The 23,923-nt window shown below is 41.5% G+C and overlaps 2 protein-coding genes across 4 annotated transcripts; one reads left to right on the top strand and one right to left on the bottom strand.

Moving 5' to 3' along the window:
* Positions 1 to 1,492: 1,492 nt before the first annotated feature.
* Positions 1,493 to 5,011, bottom strand: LOC308117147 (uncharacterized protein). Of its 2 annotated transcripts, none has more exons than XM_080475836.1 (3): positions 4,775 to 5,011; positions 4,589 to 4,694; positions 1,493 to 2,934 (listed from the first exon to the last, which is right to left on the bottom strand). In XM_080475836.1, the coding sequence occupies exons 1-3, from the start codon at positions 4,870 to 4,872 to the stop codon at positions 2,578 to 2,580; spliced, it is 561 nt and encodes a 186-aa protein (XP_080331962.1). In that variant the 5' UTR covers positions 4,873 to 5,011; the 3' UTR covers positions 1,493 to 2,577. The 2 variants fall into 2 exon arrangements, with proteins under 2 accessions (XP_080331962.1, XP_080331963.1); XM_080475837.1 differs by having other exon boundaries at positions 4,592 to 4,694; positions 4,775 to 5,004.
* Positions 5,012 to 14,413: 9,402 nt separating this feature from the next.
* On the top strand, positions 14,414 to 22,218 carry neto2b (neuropilin (NRP) and tolloid (TLL)-like 2b). Of its 2 annotated transcripts, none has more exons than XM_080474623.1 (12): positions 14,414 to 14,747; positions 16,319 to 16,375; positions 16,564 to 16,725; positions 17,831 to 18,079; positions 18,279 to 18,326; positions 18,473 to 18,600; positions 19,173 to 19,274; positions 19,509 to 19,635; positions 19,994 to 20,107; positions 20,599 to 20,729; positions 20,817 to 20,909; positions 20,997 to 22,218. In XM_080474623.1, exons 1-12 carry the CDS (start codon positions 14,738 to 14,740, stop codon positions 21,441 to 21,443), a joined length of 1,668 nt encoding a protein of 555 aa, XP_080330749.1. In that variant the 5' UTR covers positions 14,414 to 14,737; the 3' UTR covers positions 21,444 to 22,218. The 2 variants fall into 2 exon arrangements, with proteins under 2 accessions (XP_080330749.1, XP_080330750.1); XM_080474624.1 differs by having other exon boundaries at positions 14,420 to 14,747; positions 20,674 to 20,729; positions 20,997 to 22,043.
* The last annotated feature ends 1,705 nt before the right edge of the window (positions 22,219 to 23,923 follow it).

The following is a 23,923-nucleotide window of genomic DNA, read 5'->3' as shown; positions in this document are numbered from 1 at the left end:
TCACACTTTAACGTCACACAGAAATACTTGATTTAGAATTTCTATTACTCATTTCACCATCGTTTTCAAATCCAAGACCTAATTCCAAGAACGTCTTCAGGCTATTTGTGTTTCTAATAATTGTTTTCCTTAAGTCCTCATCAGCCCTTTTCTCTCGTGTCACACATGTCAACATGGTGAACCGTCTCGTTTCACGTGGACCGGGTTGAAAGGCTCCTGTGGTGCTCTGGCCTTTGCCCTGCTGGCTCTGCAGTTAGCCGAGGAGGTGCTCTGGTCCAGCCAGGCCCGCTTCGAGCTCGCTCACTCGCTCTGGCGGGCCCCGTCGGATCTTTACTGCTTCATCAGTCTTATTTGAGTTGGAGAGATATGAGGCTTTGCTTCTACCTTTGTTCAGACGGAGCTGATTATTACATCTGTGAGGTGACCTGGGAGTTTGGAGGGTTTGTTGTCTGACTTGGAATGACCTGATTTGAACGGTCACTCTGTCAACATAAGCACGAGAACTATGACACTTTGGATTACTTTATTTTTTATTTTTTTTGTAAATATCACTCAAGTTTCCAATACAACATATATGAAACCATCTATAACACATGAGAAATCATAGGCAATGGAAGACATGAAAGCTAAGACATTTAGCTTCACCTTTACATAATATTTGGTCAAAATGGATCAATTTTGTTGCTCTAAAGATTCCCAAAATCTAATTATTTTTACTTTGGCAATTTAAAGACTTTGCCTTAAGTGAGTCAAAATACACAAGAGGTAAAACAAAAAATTCTTAAATTGTTATACTTTGGTATCATCAATATTTGCAGTTAATTTAAGTTTTCTGGTCCGATATAAATCAATGTGCTATTTTGTGTCAACATATGTTTTTCATCCAATAATAAGCTCTTCGTGCTCTGTGAAATAAAGCTAAATCATACATTTCTCAATATTTTATAATATTTATTCATTTCAATTATCTGTGATATATATATATTTGCTTGTTGTGGATCCAAAATTGACCTCACCATACTGTGAAGGCATGAAATATATGAACCTATGTGAGGGTTCAAGAAAAACAAAACTACTCGGCAGTAGCAGCGGTCCGCTCCGACCTTTGGATTGGGGGTTAGGATGGAAAGGATAAGTAACAATCAACACAATCGATATTGTGTTTGGTACCAGGAACCTCGGATCATGAACATATAACTTCACATCTAGTAATACTGTAACTTCGGTAAGATAAAATATAGAAGGGAGGGGACAGTATATAGGAAAGACCATTAGTGGCATTCCGTTGTGGCAAATAAACGTTTAGAAATTGACGAGTGCTCAGTGCCGAGGCTTCAGTCTAAACCTGCAGCTAAGGTTTCTTAAGTGACCCATTTAGAAAGGTACACCCTGACATTAGCCAGTTTAACTACAAGGTTAGTCAAATACATAATTGAAGCCTGATCTTAAAAGGAGCATCGGCTTCCCGAACGTGGAAGAAGGAGCCGCTTTTAAAAGCAGGGAATTTTTATTTGATTTACTTAATTGTGCAGTGTTTGTAAAATCTGGACCAACCGGTTCCTGAGAGCTCTACGCAATGAAAATGCCAAAAGAACAAGATGTCCAGCCCATTTCCTGACACACACACACACACACACACACACAACTCTACAATATCTGTTATTACGTTCCATTTAAAACGGGTCCGAGTTGAAATTATCATTATATCCAAATGAAAAAGTGCTGTCTGCTCCCACAGATATAGAATCGGAATGAGGCTTTATTCCGATACCTGTAGAAAAACATGGATACACAAAGAGGCCGTAGGTAAAGCGGCAGTACAGCGCCCGATAGATTAGCTCATGATGGTTTGTGAAAAACATCCCTCTCTGAAAACAAAACCTCGGGGCTGATGCACACTGTAATATGAGCACAGCTGGTGTCAGTTTCACTTCTAGTATTGTGAGGATTATGCCTCTCACCATAAAAAGTGTCCCGTTTGTGCCATTATTGCTCTCAGTAACCCACTGATCTATTATCCGGCCAAAGGGAATTTCCATAATTCCATGGTGCATGCAGCTACCACCGTTTTAATGGCTTACAATTTGGCCTACAGTTACTAGACCAGCAACTAGCGAGCTCCTTTAACAATAAGGCGCTAAGTCGTCACACAAAAACGAGGTATTGTTATTAAGAGATGAATACAAATAAATACACATCCTTTCCACTGAATATTTCTTTGACAAGTTATTGATGGGAGATTTTGCATCCGTGTGACATTAAGATATTCAATTAAACTTTCAGGGAGGAGCGCTGAGCACACATCATCACGCACAATGTAAACTGGCACTGTGCAGTATTTTATCGGGCTTCTTAATAAGTAAATACTTCTTTGAACTCGGATCTGTTTGCTTTAGCTTTCTCATTGTATCTTTGTGTTTTCTCTTTTTTATTGTTAATATTTACTCATTACTTAACTCGGTGTGGGAAGTGGGTGCTATTTTTGTATGTGCTCCTGCAGGAAATCATCATTTCCTCACGGGAAGTTGTCCAAAACCATCCCTGAAGTTTAGTCTGTTAATATCATATCAAAGTTCATCATGTGAAAAAAATTTCCCGCACGAGTCGTAAGGGATCGTCGTCCTCTGGTGCACCCGCTGGCGTCTCCGACTGCTCCTTTCCCTTCCCCGCCTCCGCGTCTGGGTCTGTTGTTTGGCCTCGATCCCGATCGGGTTCTGACCTCTGACCCTCGGACCCAGCGTGCTGCCGGCTCTCGGTGTACGGCACCGTGTCCAGCTCTGTGATGTCCAGGTCTGTTTCGGAAACGTATGTGGCATCCAGGTCGTCGCTGCAGTCCGTTGATTCATCTGAAGTCCCTGTCATCAGCTTTGCGGTTCTCTGTAAAAGGATGGGTTCGCTCTTCTTTTGTGGGGTTTCCTTGGGCTTTTCTTCACCCTACGTGCACGTTAAAGAGAGCGTGAGGTTAGGATCTATAGGGATTTGCAGTAGGTGTTGATGCTGGCTACCACATCTACGGATATAAGGAGACCGTCTATGCTATACACCACTGATTCTGCCCACTGCCCTCTGGAAGCAGAAAAAAACAACAACAAATAGACTGAAAAACAGCTGCAGTCAAACATTTCTGTGGACATCAACACGTCATCATGTTGCTAAATGGCTGCCAGTTAAACAAATTAGATGTGAAATGCTCTCCAAGCTTCTTCTTTTTTTTGATTGCACAAATTTACCAGCAGCTTTTACACGAGGCTGTTGCCCATCTCTCAGCTTGTTTGAAATGTTTTGTTGTTATCAAATCCAATAACACTTTTTGGGGCTCAAATGATTTGCTGACTGCCGCAATTCTTTTCGTGCACATTTGAAAGGCTGTTTGATTCCAGCATTAATGATCATATTCCATCCATCCAGCGTTTATGCTGCTTCTTCGTGTTCAGGGTTGCAGGCTGGAGCCAGTGGCGCCATCGGTTTTAGCAGAGCGAGAAAGAGCGATGAAGATTTGAACTCGAGTCAAAGTACAGTCAGGTGAAAAATGGAATAGTAGTTGCAGTAGTGTTGGGCAGCTGTGGCTCAGCAGGTTGTCATCCAATCTCATAGTGAGAGGTTCAAGTCTCCCGTGTTGCCCTGACCACATGTGTCCTAAACCAGGGGTCTCAAACATAAAGCCCGTGGACCAAAACTGGCCCGCATGAGGGTCCAATTCGGCCGACCAAACCACCAAGATAATTGTAAAAAATTCAAAGACAACATTGATTTAATTTTTTGGATGACTTAAGAGTAGTGGACACAAGAGACTCAAGCTGAGATATCGTGTTGCACTCAAATTAGTATTAGCCTCAAAGCCATGCTCTCAGGGTGAGTTTTTCTTTTTGGGAGGGACGTTTCAGTCTATTTTTTTTGCAAAAAATATAGACATTTTCATCATGCATACTCTTTGTTTCCAATAGAACTGTACAGTGGTGAAGTGGTAGACGTGGGAAGGGAGGGGATGAAGGGCCTTTCAGTGCAACGTTTGCATTTTTTCCCCTGTGCGAGCACCCTGGTTTTCATCGGTACTCCCATTTATTCTCACGAGAATATGCTTTCTGAGTCAGCTGAATCGCCCATAGGTGTGACCTTGAGTGCGTGTGATTAACTTGTCTTTCCGTGTTTGCCCTGGGATCGAAAACCAACCTATCCAGGATGTACCTTGGCTTCACCCATCATCAGCTGGGATGATGGGTAAAGTGCTGTGGTATAAAAGGCAAATGCGTGTATTTATAGTCTCTGACTTGAAACTGTGATACAAACCAAATCTGTGTGATCGCAAAAGATAAGGCTGCCCTCAGTGCTTGCAAACATTATATCACTACAAGAGTTATGTGCATATTTGCACATTTTTAAACACATACTTTCTGTTTTACTTTTCCTCAAGTGAAGAAAGTAGGTACTTTTACAAGAAAGAGTAAGAGTAGTTTTTGCCACCTCTGTTATTTAGAGGGAGTTAGATTAAAACGTTGGAATATCGCTACATATGGGCTGCTTGAAGTTAGACACTATTAGTGTCTTCCCACGTTTCCTTTCAAATGTGGAACACCGAGAGAAACAGCACCACCTGCTGGTGAGTCCGAAGCAACGCCTCCTGCCGGCCACCGTCTGTTAGACATGAGCTCGCTGCTTCCACCAGCTCCTTCTCGTTCATGCAGTAAAAAACAGCTCTGGAGAGAAAAAAAAACAGAGTCAGAAACTCTCCAGGAGCTTCAAGAAAAGCCTGTGTCCCTTTTCCTCCGCTCTCTACCTTGCAGCTTTGCGTTTCCTCGTGCTCTTCAGCGGCTGCTTCCCTTCCTCCTTCCTCTTGATCATCCACGAAGGCAGCGCGCGCTGTTTGTCTGCCATGTTGCCCCCAGGGACGCAGGGTCACGTCACAAATTCCGCGATTTTCTAACGATAAATCAACTACACGACACAAACAGCAGGCGGACAAAAATGAAAACAGTGAAGCCACGTGATCACGTTGCTCGACAAAGCAAGGAGCGCCACCAAGCGGAGAAATAATGAACAACAACATGCCGCGTTTAAATGCTGCACTTCCATAGCTCGTCCACTAGTGGGCAGCAGAGCTGGAAACTCCCCAACATTTGAACGTGGATCTAATTTACCTTTTTAAAATGTTAGTTTGCTTGCTTGCTGACTTGTTTGTTTGTTTTCAACAGATAATAAATATAGATTTTTGGATACCAGTTATCTTTTTGTATTAACCCTTTACAGCCATTGAAATACATGGACATTGAAAATGTGTACCAGGGGGTGGTATCAAACAATGTTCCTGTTGCATGGCATTTATTTCTATTTTTTATATTGTATTAATTATGTTGTAATGGGACAATATCAGCTACACATTACAATTTACAGATTGAACTATTCTCAGTTTTTCAACTTTTTGTATTGATTGCATTTTGAGGGTTTGTATTTGTCTCCAGAATCATCAGTTCAATCAATCTGAAACAATTCCTTTCTGCTCCTAAAGTATGATTAACTGGCTGAGGTAAATACACATTAATAGCTTTGGAGAAGAAATAGTATCCATTGAACAAGTACAAACTCATAAACAACAGTCACTTTTATTTCAATTACCATTCACCGTATATAACCAAGTCAGGGGTTGGAGCACATCTCAGCTGACACTGGGCAAAACACACAATGCACCCCAAACATTTCACAGGGCAAGCAGGGAGATTCAGAGTTATATCTACAGCCAAGTTGAAGTCACCAATTGATCCTAAAAAGTATATTTTGGAATTGTGGAGTTAAGTTAGAGAAAGTTAATGCGAGCACAGAAGCAGCAGTCAGACTTGGATATAAAGGCTTCAGCCTGGAATCAAACCAGGGTGTTCTGGCTGTGATACAGTGACGCGAACCCTGTTGCTATATTCCAAAACTAGATTTAGCTGTCCTATTTGTTCAAGATCAAAACACTTCTACGTCATTTTATCATGGATGACATCTCCGGGTGACTTTGGCTCACGGATATGTTTAAATAGATGAAATGAATGAGAGCTTGATTTGAATAAAGTTACTGAATGTGAGTTGAACGTCGCCACACAGAAATCCCAGGCTAGACTGGGCTTTGACATGTCATGAGTGCAAACGGTATGGGTAAAACTGAAATGACAATATATGCAGTAGAGATAAAACCTGTAAATAAAAAACAAAACAAAAGCACGAACATAATAGCTGCCATCTGACTGGGGTTGAAATCACAGATGTTGGGGCAGGAAGGTCAGGACCCCCCCCCCAAAGCATTTCCATCCCAGCGCCCAGCCCTCTGGGAAAACTTGAAATCCTGCCACTGCTAAAGTCTTTGTAAACGTACTTACATAACATAAAGTGAAATTATAACAACCAATGAAATCGTGTGTTCTAGAAATGGATGCAGAACAATGTGAGGACAACTTTGTCAAAAGTTCAATTATCAAACATTTTGAATAACCAAAGATATTTACCATTTAAATGATGCTTACATTTTGTACATTATGTCTAGAAGGATTGAAATATGTTCATTATTTAACCACTTTATCAAGCATTTGGTTTATTTAAAAAAAAAAAAAAGGTTCTTAAACAAAAGAGGTATCTTCTCAAAATGACAACTCTTACAAATATTATGTCACAGCCCAGCTCACATTGACAGTAGTAACAAGGGTTTCCACTTGATACATTTGAAACAATAATACTTTTTTACTATCCCATCAGAAGTTGCTCTTGGAGCGCCCGTCTCTGTGTAGTTCCCCTGCAGTACCGATACTGACAGAATGCAATCTTCCCTCCCAGATCTCCAAAGTCTTTTTCTTTATACTCACTCGCTACCATCCTCTTTTACGCTTACATAAACACATGCATGCGCTGTGGTTTGTCGGCTTAGTCAGGGTCGCCACAAGTGTGCCTTGTAATTAAAACTGCATTGAAAGCCTGATCATCCAAATTCACATCTCCCACAGTGAATGCTGTTGCCTCAGCTCAGCTACATTTGCACTTTACTAACAGAGTTATTTGCTACTCCCTGCTCGCACATTGAGGAAAATGAAGTGAAATGAAGTGAAATAAAGTTGCGTCCACAAATTAAAAATGCAAAATGATAAATCTGTGCCATTCTAAATACATCACTCTATATCTTTCCCACTTGTTCAGACAATCGATATAGTTGTTTCTTTCTCACGTTCTATGAACATATAGTGCAGGATTAAGTGCGGATGGATTTTCAACTCTGTGTACCTTCTTCATACTCGCTGTCTGTCTAGAATCCACTCTGGTCTAGTAGCATGGCCGCCTCCTGTCCCATCTCATCCCTCGCTCTGTCCTTTGATCACGCTCTTTCAAAGACGAATGTTTCAAACAACCTTGTTATCAACTCTCACTTTCTGTCACTTTGTACTCAAAGCTGTCTTCTCTCACTCAGGCCTTTTAATCATGCCTCTAAAGCCCCTTCCTACAAGTGCTTAGGCCTTGATTGCAAAGACCAGCTTTGTATATTTGACTAAATTAAAAAAGTAGTGAGAGAGGGTGAGAAAAAAAAAAAAAAGAAACACTCAAAGCAAAGAGCACGTTAACAGTCAGTTGCATGCTGAATATGATTTATTTATTTTTCTTAAAGCCTGTTACTTCAGTGTATTCTAAGTGAAGCAAATAATCAAGAGGCTTGAATTAGTGAAGGAAAAAAATAATAATCCTCCGTCCCTCAACATATCATTATTTACAGCAGATGGCACTCACCAGAAGCACAGAATAAGTGTATTACTGGCCCACTGTTTTATTATTCACATAAATTGCTGGATATTTTGAAAAGAAAAGACCCGGTGAAACACACGATTAGAAAGTAACGTTAGGGTTTCAGACAGTTCTCTGGAAAAGACTGAGTCCAGTCAAGCTCTGCTCATATCCAAAGAGAATACCGCAAAATGATTGGAACTCTTTATCATTGATAGTTCTACTGCACCGCAGGTTCAACTGTTGAAAATTGTGTCAAAAAGATTGTAACATTAAAATATCTTTGTGTGTAACCTTGGGCTCATCCTGCCGCAGGCGTGCTGCCACATCCACAGATCAGGCGGCGCTAAGAAGATTTCTGTCTGCTAATGGGGTAAATCTTGTCTCTGCTTTTTCTCGCATGCAGAATTTGTGGGTCAAACACAGTCAGAATGTCTGTTCCTCTGTTTTTTTTTTCCGCTTTGTTTTGTTTTCACACCGGCTTGATGGGGGTTCAAAGAGTTTTTGCAGTGAGCCTCAGTTTTTTGGAAAGAGGCAGATTTGATGGCTTCCTTTGAATTTCAACTCTGCAGACTTGTGGACTAGATGACCTTAGGAGGGGGACTCCAGTGATCATTTTAGCAATCTGCTTCTTGTTTTTCCACAGTGCTCTTGTCACATGTTATTGTGACTCTGAGGACCCTTACTTGGTATGAAGCAGACTAATCTTATGGTTGTCTTCCTGGGCTTAAGCCTGCTTGGAGTAAGGGTCATCGCCATTGGCCATCTGTCCCAGAACCCTCCCTGTGATTGGCCATATGGCGTAGGAGATTTAGGAGGAGTGAAATATATAAATTGAATGATGGTATTCCACTAAATGATGCTGTCTGTGAGCATAGACACAACCACATCTCATTTGGGGGGGGGCATATTCACAGACTTATGTTGGGAAAATCATTTTTTTCCCTCTTTGTGTGGCTTAACACAAATCATCTCAACATGCACACACACACACACACACACACACACACACACACACACACACACACACACACACACACACACACACACACACACACACACTGCCTTACACTTAGATTACAGGGGGAAATCATTTGAACCTTTGCAGAGTCTTTTTGCTCATACATGGCTTTAGATACTGTAAAACACACGAGAGCGCAGTGTAATATCACCCTGACACACAATGTGGCTTAAATCATTCAAACATGCTTTATCGGGTTCAAATAAACACGTGAGTTGTTGCCGTTTTCCTGATCAAAAATGATCACATGATCGCCATATGCCATTTTGTTGACGTGATGGATTTTGTTTTTACGCTTTGTCGATGTCAACATTTTAGTGTTGAGCAAATAGTTTCCATATGCGCTGAGCTGTTGCATGATATTGAGGGGCCTGCACATGCCTGATTAGTGGCAATGCTTACAGTGTTTTACATTTCATCTCAGATGATTTAGTTTTATATTAAAGGAAAGTCAGGGGGTCATACACAAGAAGCCTTATGTACATTCGTTGAAACGTAGGGAGCTGGTGAAGGGAACTTAGCAGCAACACACAGTTGCTTTGCAAAGGATTTCCCTTCGGGTTGTATTGAGGTCATATACTATAGCTATTCTTCGGCATGTGTCGAATTAGGTCGTTTTTCGTTCATTCCTTTATTTCTCCGTCTAATCTGTTGAACCTGAGATAAGAATAGATTTCAGCATCAGTCCTCCTGGTGACATGTCATCACATACGTCTAGGAATAGGACATCTGTGTTTACTCTTAGTGGCTGCTGTCTCTGGGGACAGTGTTGCTTTGAACCTAAGCTGGCTAATGGCTATTATGTAAGGCCTCTATGGGGATGATTACGCGTCAAGTGGCATTTTTGTGTAGATTGTGTTTTTCATAAACATTTAAGGAGAAGTAAATGCCGCGACTCTGCCTAAAAAATTCATCCATCGCCACACCAGATGCACTACGTTGGTCCGCTCAGATGAGCGTAGGTTTTAATGCGCTGGTCCTTGCACGAGGGTGATTAATTGTGACATAATCTACAGTTGTAACATCCAATGCCCGATGGCAATAAAGTCTGCAGAGCAAAATAGTGTGCGAGGACAAAAAGAATCAATGCAGTGATAGATGAAGCTAGTAGGATCCAGCAATCTGTTCCACTCTATTAAATTCGGGACTTGTGGGCTACTGTGCTTCCTCATCAACAGTAATAGGCCAAATCCACAGGGATTTCCTGCCAGTCACAGACTGGCTGCGGTATCTTAATGACTTTTCCTCTGAAGCTGAAAAAAACAGTTGGGTATTTTTTATTTATTTTTTTTCCCCGAAGTTCATCAATCTGTTGTGTTTTACAGTGACAAACAGATCAAGCAACAGTGGCAAAGATTTAAAGCAAGTCCAGACGGTATTTCTGTGGTACTAATGTGCTTGGTCAATGAGCCCCTGGGACCGCTTCACCCTGCTGTTACATCCTTCAGCTGCACGACGTCTTGTGCTGTATAATCCATGACCTTAAGATGAACTTCTGCCTGAGTGCTCACTGATATTTTGCAGACGGAGGCTCACACTCATAGTACATTTTTCATGTGTCCTTTAACAATAAGAACAAAAAAAAAAAAAAAGAGGAAGAATAAAGGGAAAATTGAACTCCCCAAGCAGTGCCAATGGATTCGCTCAACCGTAGGCTCTGCCAAATTGAAGATGTAAATTTCACCCCTAAGTAAGAGCTAATATGAACAATCACTTGCCTGGTTACGACTCTAATCAAAATGCTAATTACAATCCCGGCAAGTGAACAGTTTTGAGTCCATCGTTCTCCTTCAGTTTTCCACCTCTGCTCTCCTTGTGGTGGTTACACACTGGTTTGTTAACAGGGTTGTGACATTAGAAAAACACCCCCCATTGTCTTGACTTTAGTTATTTTCTAACTAGTAAGACTCAAAGTTCAAGCTGCATGTTGTTGGATTAGCTCACACGCCTGCTTCACGTCCAGGTTCTCGAGCCATTCTGTGTGGAATCTTTGTGTGTTTCTTTGGTTTTTTCTTTGTGTCCTTTGGAGTTCCATGTCTGATTAGAAATCTACTCTGCCTGTAGGTGTGTGTGGGTCAAATATTTGACACAGTATACGTATACCTGAATATCACATTCAATCATTTCAGCAGTTTTCTGCTCTTTGCATGGTCAGTCACATTCATCTATTCACACACACACTAATTCAAGGTGCTGGCATATCATCAGGAGCACGCCGGGGTTCAGTGCCGCTTGTACACGTTGAGAGAAACCGCCAGCCGTGCAGCTGGAAGATAACCTGCTTTACCAACTTGGTGGAATGAAATGTGACGTGAGGTTCTGTAGCGGAGGACAATGAGATAGTGTTTCTCCTTGGTAACCTACAAGTTTAAAGTGGTAAGCTTGTTGCTATTGAGACAAAACTGTATTCCCTGTCTGGTTGATGCAAGTTCCAGCTAAAAGCAGGTTACAATGTCAACAGGCTGCCAGTTCAACACAGGGCAAACAGAGACACAGACAAACACACACTCACACTCACACTTAGGGGCAATTTAATGTCATGAATTAACCTCATGTATACATTTTTGCCCTGTTGGCATGCGTAGGGAGAAAATGCAAATTCCGGTCTGACCTCAAGTCACTGATCTTCACAAGGTGAGTGTTCACCACTACATTACCATGCAGAAACAGTATTTGATCCAACACACACAAATCTGAAAAATAGGATTCCTTTCATGTATGCACGCAAAAATTATATGACTGATAATCTGAAATAAATGAAAAGTACAATTTTCCCTCAAAGATGAAGATTTTCCCAATAACCCCACTGCCTGCTACCTTCAGTTCTGGAGCTTTTCAGAAGGTGAAGTTTGTTTGGTCTATTGTCCGCTGCTCTAAAGCTTTTGATCAAGATGAGATGAGAGTAGAAATATAAAAAACAAAAATAGCTTCAGCTTGATAGAAAAGTAGAAAATGTTCAGAATCCAACACTTCAAACTTGTCCTTATTCAAAACTGGTGTAATTGAAATCAGAGAATATCGGTTCCATTCATATTCAACATGAGATAATTGAATTATTGACAAATAGAGGTCAGAGAGGACTTGTTTCATAGAGGAAATATATCTGATGAATCTAACAAATCAGAAAAGTCACAGCACTGCAGCATTATGAGGGCACATCAGAAAAAGTGTTACAAAATCTTTCCCAACATTACAATAATTCTCAAGGGGCTCAAAGAAAATGCGGTTTTTCCACTGGCTTGGGATTCCTCCAGCGAGCAGCTTTCCCCCTGGAAGCAGCAGGAGCAGCTTCGCACCTTTTCACGGGCCTTTGATGCCCGTCTCTGTCAAACCTCGAAAACCTCGGCTTTCTCGGTCCCTGATTACCTCAGAGGAAGCAGGCAAGACATCAACCGGGTTGCCGTGGAAACAGATGCAGATTTGAATACCCTTGATGTCTGGGAAAGGAGAGTGTACATTAGTTTACATGTGAGTTTATTGACCAGTGATCAACAGATGGACTCGGCAACAAACAGTGAGAGTTGCCAACCGGGTGGATATTTGTTGAGTCTCACACTCTCCCGCTCAGGAGGAGGTAGATTTGCAAACCAAACATCTCTGGGAAATTAATGATTCATGCATCTCTGAGACAACACTTAGTCTGTGATCAATCCCCAGTGAGCGGTGCTACTTTTAATCATGAGCCCAAATGATGCAACTTTATGACTGCACATATTATGCGAGTGTGACTGAGTGTTTTTATCTGCTGCTGAATTAATTCTCCCTGAGGTCGTTGCTGCAGGGGGGCTGGGGAGAGACTGTCGTGTTCCCACCTTTGGAACAGAGTTTACAAGAAGCCCCCAGACTTTTGGATGGGGTACGTGAAGATTTCTAGGTTTCTCATTAAGCTTTCTAGGCTGTTGTTTTGTGTCTGAGTTAAATTTGTAGTCTTGTACACTAAACAGAAATTCAGATATGCAAGAGAGTGAATAAGAGTGCTAACATGAGAGAATGTAACATCAATCGCACCATAACAACGGGTCAAATGACATCTGTTAATGGTAGCTAACAAACAGTTAAACAATGACCATTAATAGTTAATTATGACAGCCTTGAATAGGGCACACCTTGACAGACTCAGACTTATAATGACGCCCATAAAGAATTTGACATTGACACAATTTTCGGCATTTGCCATTGTACACCACAAAGAGGGACTTCAAAAGAAACGATCAAAATGTGTTTGATTTGCAGAATTTCACATTTAATTGGAAGGAATTTGCACACAAATGATCAACCTCTCTAGTTAATATCTTAAGTAACTACAGTAATCTATCCAAACTAAGTTAAATGTTGAAAATATAGTGTTTTGTCTACAATAATTTGACTGCTGACTGTCAGTACTTTCAAACTGATATTTTAGAATGCCATTGAAGCAGGCTCAATGATTGGAGGCTAGTGGCGATGACCAGGATCTAAATGATCAGGAATTGAGTTTGTGATCAGAAAAGTAGTTCTTAATGCCAACAGGTCACCATGTGGCTTAACGAAATAGACCCTTAACCCCCAACTGCTCAGGTAGCATCAAGGCCATGCAACACAACATTGGTGCATGATCCAGCAAGTGGTTCCCTGTGGTGACTCCGGCAATGGAATAGCAAAAGACAAAGAATAATTGGAAAATTGCCTGTTTTAAGACATATTTAAGCTTCATTGTTTCCCCAGCAATAATACCCAGTGACCAGCCATGCAACTTTATACTAAGACACTTCCAGACACATTTATTTAGCTCATATTTATGTGAACTCCATCTCAAATGAACACTTTGAAAGTCTTCCTAACAAATCAAACGCTGAACTTGTAACGCTCAGTTTATGGACTCTTGTGATTTAATGATTTTATTTGTAGCATGCGCACTATTGTGAATTGCAAAGATGGGTGGATATCAGAATATATTGCTTGTCTGTACCAAGGCATCTGTCAGAGTGTCTCTGATTGCCAGGAACCTGGTTACATTTTCCATCACTGAGAGCAAAGCTGCCGATTTAAAGCAATTACAATCATCTAGAAGGGCACAAATCTGCCAGTGGACAAGGTGACAGGTTCTGTCATTAAAAGGCAGCACATCAAAGAAAGAAAAAAAATCTCCATCCCACCAGTTCTTGGCATCCATTTTCATTTTTCCCGAGCCCCAGCCAGCTTCTTAGGGCTTTCTGTGATTAGTATCCTTGGAGAAGAATGACAGAGAAGTTGAGGGGATGCACCCTGTCTCGCTGCTCTGCATAGAAATGCACAGCAGGGTGTGAAATCTCTCAGGATTGCGATGCATTGACAGACTTATGTCCAATGAGCTTTTTGGCACAGGAGCAGTGTGTGTGTGTGTGTGTGTGTGTGTGTGTGTGTGTGTGTGTGTGTGTGTGTGTGTGTGTGTGTGTGTGTGTGTGTGTGTTTGAGCGTGCGTGTGTGCGTGAACGCGCCTCCTGGACATTTCCCCCCCTGAATAAGCTAATTAAATTTCAAGACAAAAAGGACTCCAGATTGAACTCATCAGGATGCCAAACAGGTTATGGGAGGATCATCATATCGCTCATTACTCACATGCAGCGATGCGCATGCGCAGTCGGCGTAGCCTCGGTCCAGCGCCAATTGAACTCAATCTTAAAACCGCAAGCAGCCGCAGACAGATCATCCGGTTATTTGAGAGGGAGAGCCTGAGTCTGATGCACTCTGAGCTCTGCGTCTCTGCCCCGGAGGACTGCTGACATGTCCGCTCCAAAGGGAAAAGACCGAGGATGAATCAGAAGTTTTGTTTTTTGTTTTTTGTTTTTTTCTCCTCCGGAAGCCCCCATCCGCTTGACCAGTGAGATTAGGATGAAAAGGTGAAAGTTGGATTTGGTAATTCAGTAACACGCGATAATCCGTGCCAGTGATTTAAACGGGGATGTTAGGGACACACAGTTGGTCAAGTTGGAAATCAAATCTCCGAGCCCAGCCTTAAGGATGCGTTCAGGTGAGTGAAATCATACATCGGCGAGATTTGAGGTATTTGGTGAAATTGTGAGGTGTTTTTTTTTTTTTTTTTCTGTATCTGAACAGATTTAGAGATATAGGAAAGGTGCAGTACGGGAATATAGTCGATAACCCTTTTTGTTGATGTCTATCTTCATAGCTGATACACTTTATTACTACTTTGCAATCTGCACAAGCAAGCAGTGTGATGCCTTTTGGTTATTGGCAGACAAAGTATGGGCTTTGTTGGTGAAGTTTCTGTGCTGCAGAGAGATTCCTGGTGCTGAAGTGACAGCTCCATCATCAGAGCTGTATGCACCACGTTTCATGGCTCCAAACGAAAATAGATTTCTTTTTTTCCTTTTTTTTTGTATGAGAGGCGGTAAATGTCTTCAAAATGAAAAATCAATTTTTTTTTTTTTTTTTTTTTTTTTTTTTTTGGCCAGTGGTGGCTCAGTGCCTGGCCAGGAGGAGGATTTGGGCTGCTGCTGCTGCTGCTGCTGCTGCTGCTGCTGCTGCTGCTGCTGCTGAATCAGTCCCTCCTCCTCTCACCCAGAATATGATCTCTGTGGTCTTTGGACACTGAGCATAAAAAACATTAAAACCACCTTACATTATTGTGGCAGGGAGGGACAGCTACTTGAGATACATATTTAACCATGAAGTAGTTCAACATACACCTCCGTATAGTGACTCTAAATATTATTAAATGGTTATGATACTTATTGAATAAAAATATTATGTCCTCTTCAATCTGCATGTTCTGAATAATTTGTTAATGTTTGGTATGCATGTACGTATCTATCTATCTATCTATCTATCTATCTATCTATCTATCTATCTATCTATCTATCTATCTATCTATCTATCTATCTATCTATCTATCTATCTATCTATCTATCTATCTATCTATCTATCTATCTATCTATCCATCCGTCCATCCATCTAGGTTTTATCTTTTCCTCAGTCTCCAGCTGTTGGATGCAGCCAATGTGCTGTTGAAGTGTCCGCATTAGTATGACTGCTGGTTTCTGTTTTGCAGTTTGTCATTGGATGTTCACAGCAACATGTCAACATGCCACTTTGGTGAAAACTCAAATTTGATCAGTGTGGCAGCCTTGGGTTAGCTGATCTATTTAGGTCACATTTTATGTAATATGTTCAAATGTGGCAGAAGATCTGATATCATGACACATGTTCTTTTTTTTTTTTTTGTCATTTCTTATTTATCATTAGATGGCCCTGCACAGCACTGTAGCAGCCACTGTGGAGAGCTGACTGTAAACAGTTTCCCCGCACCGTGTGTGACACATAAACCTCTGGTTAAGGAAAAGCATTTGTGTTTAATAAACAGTAGAAAGAGTTAACTAAGCAGATGGTAGTGGCAGTGTGTCCTTAGTCTCTCCCTGTGAGGCGCTGAGCTCCACACCCCTGGCCTGGCCTGGTATATACGTTCACCGACTCTGCTGAGTGCAGTGAGACAACAAGCATAGACCCACAAATCCTACTAAGCTTCCTCTCCCTTTCTTTTATTTCTTGATTGTGCCCTTCCTCCATTGGCTTCTTGTACAGTCTGGATATTTCTCCTGTTCATTGGGGAGGGATTTGCTCTGGCACAAAAGATTAAAGGTAAGACTGTTATCTTCACTGTCCTCCTTCGATAGCTGGACTGCATAAACACCACATGTAGTAATGCAGTTCCAAATTACTGTTACAGAATAATGTGTGTCTGCATTTTGTGTACGAGTAGTCTTTGTACAACTGGCCTCAGTAATAGCAGATTGTCATGTACCCCGTTGTCGCCATATCCTGGGCAGATGGAGGTGCCCCGCCTAAAGATCCAGTCCAACCGTCTCAACGGCCCCACAACTCCCGTCACTGTGGGAACTGGGTACGAAACACGGAGGGTGGCAGCTTTAGTTCCCCAAACTACCCCAAGACATACCCTCCAAACAAAGAGTGCCTGTATGTACTGGAAGGTAACCAAATACAGGCATCTGAGCCTGCTCCTTTTTTTTTACTATTTTACTATTGTTTACGTATTGTGTGTGTGTGTGTGTGTGTGTGGGTGTGCGCGTGTGTGTGCGTGTGCATGTGCATGTGCGTGTGCGTGTGTGTGGCCTGAGTTTATTTGTGACTACCATTAAATAATAATAATAATAATAATAATAATAATAATAATGCATTGGTTTTATATAGCATTTTTCATGACACTCAAAGATGTTGATGATTTAATTAAAGGTAACCTATGATCTGAGACCACTAAAAATCTAAGTTTGTTTCAATGGTTTGTAAGAGTGTCAATACTTTTTAAGTGCTGTTTTCTCTGTGAAGCAACAAGTCAAAATTTTAGTCAAGGATATTGACTACCTGTCTCGGGAATCTCAAAACAATTTCATCATTATTCTTACCTGGACAAACGAGAACACGCAACCAACCAGGGTGATTCAGAGGAGAATTGCAAGTGCAAGACAAACCTTGGGGTCAGGGAGGGGGCTTTTTCCCAGGTGAATTTTGTTTTTATTTCCTTTTGTTTTGATAGAAGAAACTAAGATAGAAATAAGTACTTTGGGGGGGGGGGGGGGGGGGGGGGAAGCTGATAATTGTTGTAGGTGTGACAGTTATGACAACTGCAGACTATAAATTAACAGCACAGACGAGCAATAACACCTTATAATGTAAAAACACATCAGTAAGTCAAGCATTAAACCAAAAAGTATTTGTTGCTGCAGAATGAGCCCTGTGGGATTTAATGGGTACAGAATGGGAAGTGCTCAACCTCCAACACTTACTAAAGCATTGGTGCTGTGGAAGTAGTTTACAAATGTAGACAACATTATCTTGGATATTTGTCGGTGAACCCAATCTTGCCATTGTGTGCCTTGTTTTCTTTTAGTTTAGCAGTCAAAGCAGTGAAAATCAGACTAATATAATCACCTTGAAGTAATGATATAGTAGAGACGCTTTAGCCTTCTTTATTTTTTTGGAGGGAAACATTTACTTTTCAATTCGGTCCACTCTTTGTATTTTTTTCCGAATCACCTGCGTGACAATAGAAGTAACAAATGGTTGTTCTTTTCACAGCCCAGCCCCGCCAGAGGATAGAGCTGCTCTTCGACAAGGCCTTTTTTATTGAGGCGTCATTCGAGTGTCGTTTCGACCACATCGAAGTGCGGGACGGTCCCTTTAGCTTCTCCCCACTCATCAATCGTTTCTGTGGTACATCCAGTCCGGGGCTGGTCCTCTCCAGCGGTCGCTTCATGTGGATCCGCTTCTTCAGTGATGAAGAGCTGGAGGGGACTGGCTTTCAGGTCCAGTACAGCTTTACAGCAGGTGATTAAAATGCAGTCACTGACTGCTGTATGGAAATGTTCTTACAGCACAGTGCAGCCACTTACTGAATCTTCATCTTGTCGTCATGCTTGAATGATTCTTCAATCAAACGTCTGTCAAATCAAATCTGTATGCTGAATAATGATGCAATTTATATCGTGATAAGTCACCGTCTTCTCCATCTAATTTCTCCTCAAAGACCCTGAATTTCATCTGCATGTGGGAGGACTTTTAAACCCAATCCCAGGTAATGTTTAACCAGCGCCTTCAGGTCTGAATCTTTCAAGTAATCCATGAAGCAGCAGCATTGTGGCAGTTTTCTTTTTACCTTCTGTGTATGTTTGCATTCTCTTCCCCTCTATTTCTACCTTTTTGTGACTGTCCGCGGGGCAGATTGTCAGTTTGAGCTTACTGGGGCAGATGGCCTGATCCGTTCCAGTCAAGTGGAAGAGGAATATAAAGTGAAGCCCGACCAAGCAGTGGACTGCATCTGGACTATACGAGCGCCAACAAAGAACAGGGTATGACATGTGACATGTTGGCTTCAGATTTGCATTTTGCCCAGTTGACTACAGGAAAGTGCTACTTCTTTTCTTATGAATATTAGATACAGGACCGAGTAAGAGTGAAATAGGGGGGGGGGGGGATCACTTCTCCGCAAAATGAAGCTGAGGAGAGGGATGTCATTCATTGGGATCGTAATGACAACTGGGGCAGGCTTTTAAAAGATGAGTCTCAAGCCCGCAGCTCATTTCACATCCTGCATTCTCTTTTTTTTTTCCAACACTCCTCCTTTTGCGATGCATCTTTCTTATATCTTTTTTGTAATCAAAAGCACGGACGCGCAAATGTAAAAAAAAAATGCCGATAAATTTGTTTTGCATTACCGTGCAGTCACAGCTTGAACATATGTGCTGATAATCCAGCAATCTGCATAAGTACAGTTGCATTAAAGCTGTGTCAGAATGATTTATATTTGATCCTTCAGTGCCGTCAAGTCTGCAGTTAACAATGACACAACTCCTTTTAGCACAGAAAACTCTATTCAGCCATGTCTTGAACACAATATATTTCTCCTCTTTACTTATTGCAGATTTACCTCCGATTCTTGGAATACCAGATGGAAAACTCAAACGAGTGTAAGAAGAACTTTGTGGCTGTTTATGATGGCAGCAGTGCCATTGAGGACCTGAAGGTAATATAAAGAGAAAGTGTGATGTTCGCTCTGTGCTGTGCGACGCTTTGCGCTGTGTTTCTCTCTCCCTCGGCTATAGAACAGGACTTACCATCTTTTCATTTCTTTCCATTCATGCTCAGTATTAATCTCATATTTGAGTCCCAAATATCTAGCAACTGTTGTACAGACCTTGACCTCACTGAGACTACACATCCGCGACGATGAAAGAAAATGGTGTGTGGTTTCTTTCAGGCTAAGTTTTGTAGTACAGTAGCTAATGACATCATGCTGGACACCGGCGTGGGAGTGGTGAGGATGTGGGCTGATGAGACGAGCCGTCTCAGCCGTTTCCGGATGCTGTTCACTTCTTTCGCTGACCGTGAGTTTCTCCTTCAGACTGTTCCTTACCGCTGTCACGTTACATTTGTTCTGATGTCCCCCGCTGTTTCGTTGCCGTGGCCTTGGCTGGGAAAGTTCAGCTTGCAGCTTTTGATGCGTGACTGCATACAGATTTGGAATGGCTCGTTACTGTGGTTGCTGTTCCCCAATCAGCTATTGAGTCATTTTTTAATGGAGTCACACTCTCTGGAATTACCACAATTCACCAGAATCTTTTAAAAATGTGACACCCTCGCGTAGCTCGGACTGCGGTTCACTAACGGGGGAAGTTGGCGCTCACTCAATATTAGTGACTCTCTTTGCTCCCGCCACTAAATCAGCCTGTGTTTGTGTTGCAGCACCCTGTGCAGGCAGTGCTTTCTTTTGCCACAGTAACATGTGTATCAACACTTCTCTGGTGTGCAACGGCATTCAAAACTGCGTCTTTCCCTGGGATGAAAGCAACTGCAAAGGTACCACTCGGTCAGAAGCTCTTAATTATTGCTGCATTGTGCTGTACTGTATTACAATGAGTTGTAATGGGAATATGATCCGTGTCATGTCTGCGATGATAATTCTACACAGTACTTGCACCAAGACATGCACACAGACACCAGCGAGTGTGTGCAAATACGGACGCAATTCAAACCAAAGAGAGCATCAATAAAAACAAAATTACTCTTGGCAGAGAAATCACAGCCTCGTCATCTTTGACATTTTTCCAGCTAAAAGACCTTCAAGGCTGCTTGGCTGATAAGTAGAACCTAAGCACCTCAACTGTTGTGGCGGTTGTTTATCAGCGCTCCGGCTTTTAGTGAAGGCCTCCTATTAATCCTCACAATCTAAAATACCGGCTGCGTTGACAGGGGTGGCAACAAGTGACTAAGTGATGTGCTCTGAATACCTCCGGAAGCCCCTCATATTTCACCTTGTCTTTGTCACTCTCTTCATCTCCATTGTCCAGAGAAAAAGAGCAAAAGTGTTTTTCTTCATATCAATAAAACTCATGGGACAATTATCTGTGTGTCTACGGGAGTAGTGCTGCTGCTCCTCATTGTCTCCATTCTGGTGCAAGTTAAACAGCCACGTAAAAAGGTAATTAAAAATGAGCTGCTATCAGAATATTGAATCTCACGCTAGAAATTGGCATAGAAATTGATTGTGTTTAATCACATCCTGCAGGTGCTGGTGCGTAAAAACAACCTCTTCCAACGTGCTGACTTTCAGGAGGTTTTCGATCCTCCTCAATATGAACTCTTCACCCTCAGAGACAAGGTTCCTTTGACTGCACATTATCATCTGCATGCGCTCATTTTATCTTGGTACTTTGATGTCGAGTGTAAAAACATTCTCACTTGTCAGGAGATGTCCGGCGACCTCGGGGAGTTATCGGAGGAACTCCAGTCCCTGCAGGCGCTCCGGAGGTCCTCTTCAGGATCTCGCTGCGTTCATGAACACCACTGTGGCTCTCAGGCCTCAATCAACTCCATCAAAGTCAGTCAAGGTGCCCATGGCCTGGGCCGAGGATCCATGGAGCTTCCTCCGTTCAGAGGAGACTTCCAGAGCACCTTACCGCCGCTCAGGGACTTCAACAGCAGCCTGCGGAAGAAGAGCTGGCCGAGTATGAAACCCGGCCGAACGCAGGGCCATCACGGGATGGGAGAGCGAGCGATGGGACGGCAGGACAGGGTGATGGAAGAGGATGAAGACGATGACGAGGATGGAAGATATGATGTGTATGTGCGCAGAGCTGGAAGCCGGAGAGGCTATGAAATGGCGCAGCAGAGATCTCTGTCGATGGACTTCTGAGGAGGAAGAGAGACTTTGACATAGAATACTGCAGGGACTCTGTGTCAAATGAAACAAATGGGAGGTAAGGAGAAAAAGAAAAGTCACAAGTACACAAAAAATGTAAAGAACTCAGAGCTTCATGACACTGCCAAATCCAATCAGGAGCTCCAGTCTTATTTCTGCAAAAAGTACTGAAAACAAATAATAATCGCCTGTAATGTTATTGTCACTGATGTGTTCTGTGTTGCAAATAGATTTTTGGAAGTGTGTTTTGAACGATTTTGATGACTTTGAAGAAATACCTCACACTTTTGGCTTCGTCCGTCGATATCAACATTAAAAATAAATACTTGTTTAGGGAAAAGTCCACGCAGATTCAGCAAGCATAGACGCTCTTCCAGCAATGGCTCCCGACTCTATTTCCATTGATTAACGGACACTTTATTATTTTTGCTCTGTGTAGATATTTTCTTCATCATGCATCATCTTATTTTGTATCTGATTGTCTAAAGGTGTTTATATTTTTTTAAAGTTCGATTAATAATTATGCATGTACAAGATCACCTCAAATAGGATTTCATTCTCAATCACTGCAATAAAGATATCTTTTATTGTGTGCCCTGTTTAGTTTTACTTTCAGTTCCTGAAGGCAGTTTTTATTCTTTCTAACTGAGTCATGTGTTGATGTGAATTGTGCAGCATGCAGGTACGCTGGTTGGCATTAACTTTACAAAGTAAACTGTGAACATTACGTTTCATTTTGGGAACCATTAAAATTTTATTTAGCAAACCCATACTTATTTCACTGATATTTTACTGCAATAGTTTACTTGGACAGCGACAGACTTTGGGCAAAATACTGCTATCATTAACAAGGACAATATTTTATTAATACAATAATTTCATTAGAGATAAAATAATAGAACCAGTCTTTACCCTGTGTAACTTCAATCGCAGGGCTCCGTAATTAACTTATGCATGAATATGTCAAAGGTTATTGGAGCAATGATATACCCACATACACGTCCCGGAAATTCCCACGTAACCAGAGATCTTTGAGATTGTTGCGATTGTTGAGCCAAACTGCTTACATAATCTCAGAGCTGGAGCATCGGCCACATTTAGAAAGCCTTGCTGTTTAGTCAGCAATCTTCCTGCTTCATTCATCAAATTCAGAAAACTCACTGGGCACAAAATTAATGGAGCAACTATGCAAAGTCACAACTGAACACAGCAGTGTCAGTGCCTGCTTTATGGGTGGTGTGAGAAAAAAAGAAAACAAAGAAAAAGCATTACAAACACAAAATTCAATAACAGACATGATGGCCTCCTGTCAGAGTGAAATCTGATTTATTGAAAACATTTACACTCATCACTTCTTGTGGCATGTGTTAAGATGTTCTCTGAGAACAAAGTGAAGGAACCTCAATGGAATTATTTTATTATTATTATTTTTCAGAGTCAGGATTTGGAAATTAAAATTTGACCAAACATAATCAGAAAGCAAATTATTATAATTTTTTTTAATTTTCATCCCATATATGGCAACAAATGTCACATTCTCCATATATGTGCATATACATCTAATATTTGCTATTAAATTAATCTAATCGTTACAAAATGAAATAGAATCTTTGCATGGTGCAAATGACTGAAATTCAATTGGATGTAGTTTAAAAAAAGAAAACCATATGGACGGTTAAGAGAAGCTGATCAATAGTTTGTAAAATATCAGCCCATTTTCAGCATCTTTGTTTGGATTGTTAGGTTTCCCAGCGACACTTGTTTTATGATTCCTCCTGTTTATTTTAAGCCTTAAATCAAACTGTTTTGACATATGATAAAAAGGGAGACCACTGAAGATGTCGCATTTTATGTCCAGACAAAAGCAAAGCCATAAAGCCCAAGAAACTCTGCATGGATCTCACTAATAAAAATGTGGTGAGCCTATAAATCTACCTGAGAAGCTCGAGAGTTCTTCACTGTGTCCTCAATGATAATTAAATTGAAGAAGTTTGAAGGACCAGAAGAGTCAGAGCAATCTAAATACTTTAACAAGATGGGCCATGGCTGCAGTCATGATGGACACTCACTGGAACAGAGCTTCAGAGGTCTTTTACACACACAGCAAGACCTAAAAGGTTGTTGGAAGGACAACTGTCTCCGCGACACTTCATCAACTCGCACTACAGTTTAAATGCTGGACAAAAGCCATTGGAGTGAAAGGCCAACGACTGTCTGTTTGCCAGTTCCACCAAAGGACTTCTCCCCCTCTCACTTTCAAGATTTTCATCTGAAGGATCTGATAACTAAAGATCAGATGTGCTGCAGTTTCCCAGACCCGAGACGACTTGAAGTTATAGTGGATGTGATCATCGTTAGTTGAGCTGGAATCCTTTAAGGTTTGAAAACGAGTGTTTGAGGTGTAATCAGGAAGTGAACTTCTTCTTGAAGAAAATAAATAAATAAGATAAAAACTCCAGCGTCACAACAAAGTA

Source organism: Lipophrys pholis (assembly GCF_963383615.2).
Source record: "Lipophrys pholis genome assembly, chromosome: 11".
NCBI lineage: Eukaryota > Metazoa > Chordata > Actinopteri > Blenniiformes > Blenniidae > Lipophrys > Lipophrys pholis.
The sequence above is the reverse complement of the archived record's forward strand: the minus strand, read 5'-3'. Positions and strand labels throughout refer to the sequence as shown.

Bases quoted from the DNA above. Each gene is read 5' to 3' on its own strand.
- LOC308117147 (XM_080475836.1), bottom strand. From the start codon at position 4,872: ATGGCAGACAAACAGCGCGCGCTGCCTTCGTGGATGATCAAGAGGAAG. The intron at 4,695-4,774 runs GTAGAGAGCGGA...TTTTCTCTCCAG, and splicing joins AGGAAACGCAAAGCTGCAAG to AGCTGTTTTTTACTGCATGA. The intron at 2,935-4,588 runs GTGCTGTTTCTC...ACGTGCACGTAG, and splicing joins TTCGGACTCACCAGCAGGTG to GGTGAAGAAAAGCCCAAGGA.
- neto2b (XM_080474623.1), top strand. The intron at 20,108-20,598 runs GTACCACTCGGT...TCCATTGTCCAG, and splicing joins GGATGAAAGCAACTGCAAAG to AGAAAAAGAGCAAAAGTGTT. The intron at 20,910-20,996 runs GTTCCTTTGACT...CTCACTTGTCAG, and splicing joins TCTTCACCCTCAGAGACAAG to GAGATGTCCGGCGACCTCGG.